The sequence below is a fragment of the Oreochromis aureus genome, linkage group 12 (assembly GCF_013358895.1).
Source record: "Oreochromis aureus strain Israel breed Guangdong linkage group 12, ZZ_aureus, whole genome shotgun sequence".
In the NCBI taxonomy this organism is placed as follows: domain Eukaryota; kingdom Metazoa; phylum Chordata; class Actinopteri; order Cichliformes; family Cichlidae; genus Oreochromis; species Oreochromis aureus.
In genome coordinates, this window is record NC_052953.1 from 22,808,309 (window position 1) to 22,820,008 (window position 11,700).

General features: G+C 38.0%; 2 protein-coding genes across 7 annotated transcripts; one reads left to right on the forward strand and one right to left on the reverse strand.

Annotated features, from left to right (window-relative positions):
* Positions 1-1,083: 1,083 nt before the first annotated feature.
* Positions 1,084-7,123, reverse strand: wdr54 (WD repeat domain 54). Of its 4 annotated transcripts, none has more exons than XM_031736184.2 (10): positions 7,065-7,123; positions 6,465-6,748; positions 5,893-5,955; positions 5,067-5,133; positions 4,579-4,635; positions 4,335-4,462; positions 4,064-4,164; positions 3,118-3,280; positions 2,841-2,915; positions 1,084-2,666 (listed from the first exon to the last, which is right to left on the reverse strand). In XM_031736184.2, exons 2-10 carry the CDS (start codon positions 6,687-6,689, stop codon positions 2,535-2,537), a joined length of 1,011 nt encoding a protein of 336 aa, XP_031592044.1. In that variant the 5' UTR covers positions 6,690-6,748; positions 7,065-7,123; the 3' UTR covers positions 1,084-2,534. The 4 variants fall into 4 exon arrangements, with proteins under 4 accessions (XP_031592044.1, XP_039477218.1, XP_039477220.1 ...); XM_039621284.1 differs by lacking the exon at positions 7,065-7,123 and adding an exon at positions 6,979-7,064; XM_039621286.1 differs by lacking the exon at positions 7,065-7,123 and adding an exon at positions 6,829-6,972.
* On the forward strand, positions 7,067-10,168 carry LOC116317425 (uncharacterized protein C2orf81 homolog). 3 transcript variants are annotated; one of them, XM_031736185.2, is made up of 4 exons: positions 7,067-7,170; positions 8,225-8,477; positions 8,642-8,842; positions 10,043-10,168. In XM_031736185.2, exons 2-4 carry the CDS (start codon positions 8,238-8,240, stop codon positions 10,103-10,105), a joined length of 504 nt encoding a protein of 167 aa, XP_031592045.1. In that variant the 5' UTR covers positions 7,067-7,170; positions 8,225-8,237; the 3' UTR covers positions 10,106-10,168. The 3 variants fall into 3 exon arrangements, with proteins under 3 accessions (XP_031592045.1, XP_031592046.1, XP_039477221.1); XM_031736186.2 differs by having other exon boundaries at positions 8,949-10,160; XM_039621287.1 differs by having other exon boundaries at positions 8,952-10,160.
* Positions 10,169-11,700: the final 1,532 nt, after the last annotated feature.

The following is an 11,700-nucleotide window of genomic DNA, read 5'->3' on the forward strand; positions in this document are numbered from 1 at the left end:
TTCATTAATGTAGAAGCAGACTCCACCACCCTAGAAGCCTGGGATTTAATACATGCTTAGCTCTAGCCTGACAAACAGCACACGATTCCTCGCTGACCTGATTCTTCTTATCTTGTCATGATAAGGTGGAATTATGATACCTGTTTGCCCGACATAACCTTAATAAAAGAAAAAACAGAGGCTCATATGACCTGTCATAAAGACGAATAGTATAGGACAAGACAATGGCAAGTTTTGTTTTCGGTTAAGGTCATTTCAATAAAAAAGAAAATCCTAGAAAACTTATCTCTGTTGTACTTTGTAATGGTTTTCTTGCATTATTTGCAGAGTAAATCTGCAGCATTGGGTAAAATAAAGAACAGAGTGTATGTGCTTTCATTAAAGTTCATGCATTTTTTTATGAAACCGTAACTAAACTGAGAGATTCTTTTATCCTATATAAACGTGTGTTAACTCCTCTAACAAGGACAACTGGTAAGATTTTGCTAATTTTAACCAGGTAACTTGCAGCTTTCCAGGTTCCATGAAATTAGCCCTGGTGCTTTTTTCACAATATTGCCAACTGACAAGCAAACAGCTAGACTGAAAACTACTACAGCTTCAGCTTCAGGTCCCGCAATGGTGGAGGAAAAATAATAATAATAAAAAAGGTAAAAAATCCATTGTATACGTCCTCTAAACTGTTAGCAAAACAGACTGTAAAAAAAAAAACTTTGATCAACTAACATTCTGAAATCTGACAGATGTTAGACTAGACATGGGATAAAGATAAGCTCCATATGAACCCATCTCAGCAATTAGCCACTTTAATAAAAAGGCTGACCTCCATCTGTAATATGTGCATGTATACTTAGTAATATAAAATGCCTGCGTCCAGCAGTCTGCACACAGTATCCAATCATAATTTGGCCTTTTTGTAAGGGACTGACTGTCAATAACCCTGAAGAAACTAAAATAAAACCCAACCCAACTCCATACTGCTCTCTAATTAACTATGCCCTGCAGCCTCTTCCTAAAAATATTAGCCCACAGCCCCATCTCCTGTTGCATTTTGGAATTACAAAATAAAAAGTCAAGCACAACTTTCTTTACAAAGTATTTACTGGCGTAGTTATTTTACACATTATGCCTGAAAAGAATAATGTTTTAAAGATACAGTCACGTAAATTTCTTCTTCAAACACATTCACAATAGTTTCCTGTACAACTATTTTAAAACCATTGTACCAAACCTTTCTAAAAGTTATAAATATTTGTTAAATACTTAAAACCTGAATTGTATTATTTACTAATGATTTAAACCAAACACTGAATTGAAAAACAAAAACCCAAAGCTAATTATAAAACACTGGGAGAGGAGTTTACCACTGTTACGAATCCCTTTTTTTTCACAGCATTCAATCAAATTATTTTCCTTCTCTTGTGTAACAGGGGAACTGTTCAACAATTCAGCACTTACCTTACTGCATTGTAAGTAATTAACTATTGATTATTTATTTATATTATGTTGAGAAAATAGGAAATAGGTTGAGTGATACACTGAAACATCTACAAATATAAGTACGAATACAGTATGTAAGACAAACACAAAGTCTGTACAGTTCTGAAGAGCTTGAAAGTCAATATTTGGATGCATGTCTTTGGATTGTGGAAGGAAGCCACAGCACCTGCAGAGAACCCACACTGACACAGAGAGAGTAAACTCCACACAAAAAGGCCCGAGGCAGATGGCGGAATTCAACCTTGCTGTGAGGCAACAGTGCTAACCACCACTCCACCATGCTACAGGGCTAAAAATACTGTTTAAAATAGCTTGTTGTGTTGTTGACACAACACCAGTTAAGGGCTTTTTCATGCTTGAATGATTTACAGGTCAGTGTTAAGCGGCTTAACAGAAAAAACATTCCCCTGGAAATTGTCAGCAACAAGGACCGCACTGAAAATAAGTGAAAATGTAGCCCAAAGAAAAAAAATGTAAAGAGCAATGCTGTGTGCACTACTGCACTCTGACACTATTACAGATGCTGATTTTTGAAGTCTGTGCTGATAACAGGCAGGACGGTTCTTTTCCTCCTTAGCTAGGCGGATATAGTGTTTTGACTCAAAATAAAAGATTTACGCTTCACCTCAGTTAATCTTAAATTAGTTGAAACTCAGAGAAGGTCCCGGGCATTTCTGGGATTTATTTTAAATATGACTTTCGTCTTTACAAAGCTTTTGCAATCGTTTATTTGCCCTGTTACAACATTTCTGAAATTTTCTGCTTACACCAGATTTAAAATCAGCATATATGCTTTTAAAAAATGTATATCATTTTTTAAAGTTTCAACAGTTGATATTGTGTCTTTGTGCTATTTTTCAAATAACTACTACTTACTGAAACAATTACAAAAAAATTACATTTTACACAGTTTACCAGCTTTTTGTGGATACAGGCCTGCAGACGCACAAACAAATACCAAAATACCTCCAAAAAAACTGTTCAATATACCAAAAAAAACAATTAATACACTTAGCCTCAATGAAGTTAGAGTCCTATGACTGGATGTAGCGGATAATCTCACTCAGATCATAGCCTGTCACTGCAAAGGCATAGCCATCGCCATCGCAGAACTTGGCGCCACAGATTTGTGTATCTGTCACACACTCGTTATGCAAATGCACAACCTAAGAGGAAATGAGAAAAACACACAGTCAGGTTCTGTGTGAGAGTAAGACATAAGTGATCTTGTGTCAGTCATCCTGGTGTGTAGGATGACTGGGGGAGACTGCAATGGACTGTCCCTCTTTTTTAAATGTATTCAGGAAATGTGCTCTGTAGTCTGTCTTGAGACCACTTACCTCCACACTGTTGGTCTCTGGGGTGATAGTCATGTGCCATACTCTGACAAGAGAGTCCTCAGCAGCAGATAAAAGCTAGCGTAGAGAAGGAGATGGTCATCCTTCAGGTGATTTGAGGTAAACTATTAATATTACTACTAAAAATATGTTTAAATGTAAATATACTTCAAATTTTCACTTATTAATGTCTAACTGACAAAGATGAATCTGTTACTTCCAGCTGTGAAAAAGCTAAATTAAAAAAGGCATTATTATACACCTGTTTGATACAACTCACCAATCCAGAAAAAGGAGCAATGTCTACTGAGTATATCCAGCGAGCATGAGCGTTGATCTCAGCATGCAAAATTCCTGTAACTGCCTCGTAGAGTCGAATCTGGCCTGTGCCGTAACCTGCCACCACTGTGCCCTTCCACAGCTTGACAGATGAGCAGCTCATACTGAGAACATTGAGGACCAATGCCATCAGGGAACCAACAGAAACCATATTTAGATTAGATTAGAGAATGACAGGAAATAAAACACATAAATAAGTCAGTGTAAAAAATGCCTTCGGTCAGAACAGACAGCATTTTTCAAGTCCTGAGTCAAGTCTCTGCTGGATTTTTTTCCCTATTTCTTAATGATATGACTTTAAGATAGCATTAATCTGCTGTAAAATTGATTTTTATGCCACTTCTTATTTTCTCTTCCACTTGTCCTGTATCCTCTGTGTTTTTAAGGAACCACTGCAAACCATGCCAAAATATCCCAGGTTTTCCAGTAACAGCTCTTTGAGAAGCATCTTGTTGATAAATATAATTTTATTTCTGTCAAACTGTGTTATCTTTAGCATTTTTCATTGAATCAACTAAAGAAATGGGAACGAACTACATATTTTTGCAACAGGCTCCTAGTAGAGGCTAAAGATACCATTTAAAAAATTCTTCTAAGCTCAGTTGTCTATTATTAAACACAACAATGGTTAGGTAGAATTTCATGCTTGAATAATTAATAGGTCAGTGTTCAGTGGCTTAGTAAACAAAAAATATTCTTCTGAAAATGGTCGGGTACAAGGACTGAACTGAAAATGACTGAAAAGCAGCCAGTGTCCAAACAAAATACCTTCAGAAAACCCAGAGAACTACTGTTCAAGACCCATGGGTCCTTCGAAGCAAGATATGAAGAAAGGGGTGGCTCAAGACTTTTGCACAACACTGTAGAAAATTACTTTGTGAACTTACTCAAAACCAGGGATCTTGTTGAGCAGCTGAAACTCCTCCCCAGACTTCCACACACATAGGTTTCCCCCATCATCTGCAGTGACAAGATTAGCTATGCACTCCTAAAGGAACAGAGAAAAGGATATTGTAATTCTTAGAACGATCATAGTTGTTAAAATTATTACATAAGGTATTTATTCATTTAATCTATGATTCATGCAAAAAGCGTACACTGTCATGTACGAACAAAGACTGTGACAAACAGACTGCAAAACACACATATGCGCCTTACCTGGCTGCCAGAACACTCTGAGGCCATGTCAGTGATGGATTCTTTGTGCTCCTCCAGGACTTCAGACAAGGTAATATTACTTCCTTTACTGGGGACATCAAATACTAAAATTGCACCAGATGAAACTCCTATAGAATGAGAAAGGGACAAGTAGACTGAATGAGATTGGGACAAGCAGACTGTAGACCTGTGGTCTTTGGACTACACAAAAACTGAAAAGACAAAAATTCCACCCAGCACTTACCCACACATATATAATTCTCGTAGACTGCTGCTATCCCTCGGGCAAACACTGCCTGTGCTGGGACAGAAATTAGGTCTGTGAGTGCACCAAATCTAATAAATAACTCAGGGTTAATAATTTTCTGTGTCACACGCAAATATGTGATAAGTATGAAATTTATGAAGTTGAATACAAATTTGCAGTGATCAAACACAAATAACAGTATTTATCAGCAAGCATAAGAAAATCTGAAAATGTTTTTATTGCCATAGTGATGTCATAATACTGGTGTAAATCTTAAAAAAAAAAATCACTAAATAATGAAGACATCCCACTGATGTTGATATTATGGGGATGGATGAATTGAACTTAATCATCTTCAGGAACAAGTGATTCACTGTAACTCATTATATCTCAACATACTGCACACTATTTCAATGGTTTCACACTCTATTAGTGAGTCCCTACATGTGTAGTAGAATAGTTACAACTAAATGTTGCATACTTACCTGTAGGTGTTTCTGGAGTATCCAGTGCATGCCAGTACACCATGATGGAGCCATCAGATTCATACATCTAAAGGAATACATACACACAGTAAAAACGAATTATAAGATAAGTAAAAAGCTACAAAACAGTATTTATTGCTTGTGGTAATCTATGACAGATTAAATTTAAATTAATGTAATACTACTGTCTCATAATGTGTAATTATAGCCACTATAAGTATAAAATTAAAAGACATAACAGTGCCTCCCTTTCTGTTAGTGGTCACCACAGCAGATCATCTGCCTCCATCTTACTTTCTCCCTACATGTAGAGGGTTATCAGTAGGGACATGCATGTCTTTCTTCACTGGCAGCTCCATGTTTAACATCCTTTTCCACATGTCCAAACCATATCAGCCTCGTCTCTCTAACTTCATCTCCAAACTGCTTGACCTGAGCTGTCCCTCTGATGTACTCATTTCTAATACTGTTCCGTCTTATCATGCCCAGCAAAAATTCAATCACCTTCAATTCTATAGCTGCCAGCTCTGCCTCCTGTCTTTCAAATCATGCATCTTAGCAGGTCTCAGTACCATCTTGTAAAGTTTCCCTTTAACCCTTGCTATTCTGTTACAAATCACCTCTGACACACGCCTTCACACACTCGTGCACCCTCATCTCCTCTGTCAACCTGTCCATCACCATTGCAAACAAGAAAGGGCTCTGTGACGATCCCACCCACACCTTGAACCCATCTGTCAGTCCTGCTGCACACCTCACCACTGTGTTACTATCCTCATACAAGTCCTGCTATTGACATCAAAACTGAGAAAATAACAACACCTACCTGGATGCCCTTTTGAGACGTCACCACAAGCAGATCACGAGAGGGGAGCACACAAAATGCAGCCTGTTACAAAAAAAATGTATTATTTTTAAGCTTAATTGTTTTTTGAGTGTTATTTTTGTAGCTCTGCATTCCACGTCACAGGACTATATATGTACTGTATTATTTATATATGCATTCCACATTGTAATATATGTGATGTAATGTAACTGAAGAAAAGTGTTAAGCCATTTTTACACATTGAGGGAAAAAGTAGATGTCTGAAAAGAAGTTGTTATATATATACCAAATTAAGGATGCTTCCAACATTTCTAAAGTAATGCTTTAACATTCGTTTTGTAGGACTTTTAAGTTTGTTGTGTCAAATAATATACTGGAAATAAATGCAATTTTGTTGAAGGGAGATTATTTTGCCTTGGACTCGCCACCGTATACCAAGTGCATTCATTTCGTGTACATTTAGAAAGAATACTACTGTACGTTTTACTGAAGTCATCACTGATCTTTTAGCTGTTCTCAGTGAGTATAATAAGGTAAAATGGGGAGCAAAAGAAGTTGCACCGTGACCTAACCTGCATGATAAGCGAAGTGCTTGTAGCAACATTGGGCTCCTTGGACTGCAGCTGACGGTGGGTGTAGTTTAGACCGTCCCAGGACGCGCTGACCATGTTGACCATGTTAGCATGGACCACGGTGAAGTGGGTGAGGCGCCTCGGTGCGATGCGCAGCACGCTGAGGTTGTTGTACAACGCTGATGCGCTGTTTTTTATCTGGATACTCTTTTCTTTGTGATACATTTGGTCTTCTTTGTAGGGCACAATTGACCGAACAATGTGTAATCTAATCTGATGGCGGACTAAAAAAAAAAAGAAGAAAGACAGAAAATAAAGATACCATAATTAAATAACAAGTAATCTCTTCAAAAACATTCCCTACCCACTAGCCTGCCGTTAATTCATAGCAAATGCAACGCTAACCACTTAACATTAGCAGCAAGCTAAGTATCTTAGCGCGATAATAAATACAACCGGACAGCCTTATATATTGGACATAAGTAACACAAAGTTTTAAAAATGTTTTCCCTCCCTCATAGCTGTTGCCTCAATCGATTATTCCAAATTAAGTTAATGTAAACGACGGGCTTCTCTGGCTTTTGCTAGCAACAGGATTACCTATGCGTCCTCTGCAGCCATAGAGACGACGTAACTCTACGTACTACGTCAGCTATGCGTGCTTGGTTGCGGGGCAACTGTGAATAGTACTAATCTGAGGATAAAGGTAAAGTTTCCAAGTTTTGGCATGAGAACATTGTTTATTAAAAAGAAGCCTAACACCGATTGTGTTGGGATATAACGATATATATAAATGTAGCGCTTTTACTTGCAGTGTAATTAGCTACCTTAAAGTAAAGGTCTATGTCCCTATCTCCTCTGTTTGTGTGCTTCGTGTATGGCTGTAACGTGTATCCGGATAACGAAGCATTTGTTTTGATAACAGTGATTTTAGGGTTAATATTTGAAACTGTGTAGAGTGCTTAAAAACGCATACTCTATGTGCAAACTACTCATTATTATTAAGATAATAACAGGAGTAAAAATAAAAAAGATAACTGTTCTGCGCACCGAATTTAACTAGCAATAGTAGCCAGTTGGCTGCCTGTGTAAAAATGACATTCGCAGCAGGACAAAACCATATTAAAATGTTTTTGTTTTGTTTGTTTTTTAAATATACAGGTCATTGTTTGTATTCTTGCCTCCTGTGTGGGGATCACGTAAAGTGGTGTCTGTTAACGTAGAATTGTGACTTTTGGGCCCGTTATTTTGCGATTTGATCATCTAACGGAATTAAAGCCACAAACTTGCTGATTGATGCACTAACCGAGCTTTTGAATGCCCTGACTGCAACTGCCAGCATACTGACCTTTACACGACCATAAAATAGATAAAAATAAAATAAACTTTTTTATTGACCAAAGAATAAAATAAATAGCTTGAAAAATGACAGCTATCTGGCATGACATTATCTAAAATGCTTTGTACTGTATGGATAAAAACACAAAATAATGCCCATACATTTACTACCTCCTCTGCTCCTCCTAAAACCCTAAAAGTATGACTTTCCCTTATTGCAACCTTTAAATGTCTACATTGTCACCAAATCACAAGGTCAAAAGGTCAATCAAAAGGCTTCAGTACTGTTTCTTGATTATTTCTTTAACCAACTGAGCACACCAAGATCTTCATCATTACATAGAATTTTGGTTTGTGATAATGCCAGTTTTTTTTTTTAGTTTTCCATGATTTAACTTTTTGTAGTTTATATTTCACACCAGCCTCTGAGCAAAAATGCCACGCTCTGCAACCAAGCTTCAAACTGACAAGCGCAGATGTAGGTCATCTGTACAGGTGATCTCACCTGCAGCACAAGAGCAGAAAGGGGAAGATATAATCCCAGGTCGCTTGACCCGGACCCAGTGGACAGATATGTTGCTTCAGGAGGATGCAGATGAGGCAGTGGGGGAAATCTTAGATGAGCTGCTGAGGAAGGTCATGAAAGGATGTCTTGATGTGTATACTGAGAGCCAGGTAAAACTGCTTATCAGCTTTTTGTTGCTTTTTTCTTTTACAGTCAGTTCAATATTACCGTTATAATACCTACAGTCATTAACCAAATACTTTCTCTTGCTTTTATCCATAAATAATATATATTGCATTTCACATCTGTGATATTGTCTGTCTTTGGCAATAAGCTACCAACTTTCTCCGCATCTTGGGCCAAGAGGTACCTCACACAGATTGTAGAGCACCAAATCTTGTGCCTAGATGAGGCAGAAGGACCAGGCGAAAGATCAAGAACAGAAGATTCTGAGCCTGTGCCACCAATTTCCGATGCCTGGGCTCAAGGATGTGTGCCTGTTCTTATCCATCAACAACATCTTGCTGCACAGGAGGTACTCTTATCAGTCTCTTCCATTTGTCTTCTATTCAAATGCCACCATTAAGTTATTTGTATTCACATCTACACTACATCTATATCGCTCTATTCCTTTGTAACAGAAGGCTGACATTGACCAGGTTCCAGCACAGAGAGAGGCACGAGTCAGCCAGCAATGAATGCTGAGGTCCAAATAAAAAGCTTCTCAAAGCGAGTTAAAAAAGAAACAAGTCCAGATTAACCAGCCTTCCCAGTCTACCAGTTTAAAGCCGATAGAGAGCGATGCTATCACGGTCCTGGATCGGAGACTCGGTGTTTTGATTTTTGTATTATAATTATTGATCTTTGATTACATCATGGTTTATGATGACCAATGTTTTGGTTTATGTTTTGTATTTCTGGCTCTCCAGTTGTTCTTGGTTTGTGATTTCGAGTTCTTAGGTTTTGGTTCCTGTGCCCCTCATGTTTAGTGTAGGTTTTGTTCTGTCCTCGTGTTTATTCTCTTGTTCCCTAGTCAGTCGTGTCTCATGTCACTCTTGTCCCTGTACTTCGTGTTCCCTCTGTTCAGTATCAAGTCCATGTCTCTGTACCTGTCCTGTGCTTCCTGTTTTATTTTGACAGTCACTGTTCTGTGTTCAGTCTCTGTCCTCATGTTTTCTCTGTGCCTGTCCCAGTCCCACATCTCATGTCTAGTCTCCCTGTCTCTATGTTCCCGCTGTAAGGTGTCAGTTATGTTGTAACGTTAAGCTCGTGTCTCTGAGTCTATAACTGTACGTACGTGCCATATTTCCTGTTTTACGCTGATATTCTCGTGTGCTATGTCGGTGTGTCTAGTTTGGCTCCCCTTGCCTCGGCATGTTTAATTAGGTTCAGCTGTGTCTCCCCCCGTTTGTTTCCTTGTTTCCCTGTGTGTTCTCTTTTGCTCCTTGTTGGATCGTCTGTGTTACTCCTGCGTCCTCTCCTGTGTGTCATTGCTTCCGTCTCAGGTTTTCTAGTTATGTTTCAGGTTAGCTTTGCCAGTATAGGTTTTGTTTGTTCTTTTCTAGTTGTCCTTGCCGTTTATTTTTAACATCTGTTCAGCCCTAAATTAAGGCTCGTCTTCTGTTACCATCCACATTCATCTCCATTGTCTGCGTTTGGGTCCACTCTTCTATCTCCATGTGGTTTGCCTCAAACCATGACAGATGCGCCTGTGCTGCTGTTTTCTGTTGATCAGGTTGCAGGAGGTCCATCACCTCGGGTCACCCCACTGCTTCAGCCCAAGAGCTGTGACAGCTGATTAGAAGACGTAGCAATGTCTGTGGTTGAGCCATACATTAACACAATAAATTTGAAAAAACTATGATAATTGTACAAGTCTGTCTTTTTTTTTTTTAACTCATTCCAGTTTCCCACCATGTGATTTGAGCTACTCTGCATTTAATATACAGAAATTAAATACAGTATTTATAATCTAAAAAAATGTTGCTATATAAAATAACACATGATAAAGGTGAGTTGTCCCAGGAACGACATTGCACCTGAAAGTTTTATTCGTAATACATTATATGCATTGGAGTCTTTTTATACTGTGTGCAAAAATAAACACTGAGACCTTATTATTTATGTATCTCGTAAAATATACTTTACATATCACCTGATCTCTCTCAAATGTTAGACTCTTGTAATTTCTTTAAGTAGTCTTCAGCAATACTTCACCAGGCTTATTGCAAGACATTCAGAGCTCTTCTTTGAATGCTGGCTGCCTTTTGTTTTTTCAAGATGATCCGACACATTCAATAATGTTAAGGTCTGGGCTCTGGGGAGGCAGAAGTATGCCTTTACTGCATTGGCAGTGTGTTTAGGATCATTGCCAAGCTGAAAAATGAAGCCGATGCCAACCATCCGCCTTCCAGATGGTACTGTATGGTGGATGGTGGTGGATGGTAGTGGATAGTAGCGTGACTTCTTGACAGCCATCCCTAATTGAAACCATTTCTGATGGGGCTGCAGTAAACAGTAGAAGGATCAGTTGAAGAGCCAGGGGGATTTTTCTGTTCCTGTATCAGTTCTTTGCTGGATTTTTTCTCATTTCCTAAAGTCAAGACTTTTAGACACTGTTCATATGCTGTAGATGGATTTTTAAGCCTCTTCTTCTTTTGTCCACCATTTGTCCTTTTTCCCTCAAATTTTTAAGCTTACATGCACACCATATTGAGATGTACCAAGTTTAATAACTCTTTGGGAGTCCCTTCGCTGGGGCAAAAATACTATTTTATGCCATTCAAATTGTCTGATTTATAGCATTTTTCATTAATTCTGCTAAAGAAATGAGAACAGTGTATGTGTTTTTGTGACAGAGCACTTGTAACAACATTAGTTATTTCCTATGTTGTATTTGTGTAGATAAGACTCTGGTTCCTTCTGTGAGTTAGGTGCATTTTTATGCTTGAATGTGAGGCCATTGTTAAGCAGTTTACCAAGCAAAGAAATGTTCCTATGAAAATGTTCAGGTACAAAGACTGGACTTAAAATGAGTGAAAAGCTGTTTATTAAACTCTCACATACATTTATAAATGTTATAATGTTCCGTTTTTCACCATTTGGAAGATGTAATAGCTCCATGATCCTTTAGAGGCTGTAGTTTGTGGGGCTGTTGAATGTATTGCACATTATGCTGATAGGTGTTTGTATAACTGTGTTCTTCCCTGGAGGCAAAATAACAGAATTGTATCTACTATATTTAGCAATTAATTGCTTATAAAAAGCGGATCTGCGTTTTCTGTACATTTGTATTAATTTGACAAAAAAATATTAACAGAAATTTAAAGCAGATAAATATTACCATATCAAAAGTGGGTTATTTATTTATTCATTTATTTATTTAACCTGTGT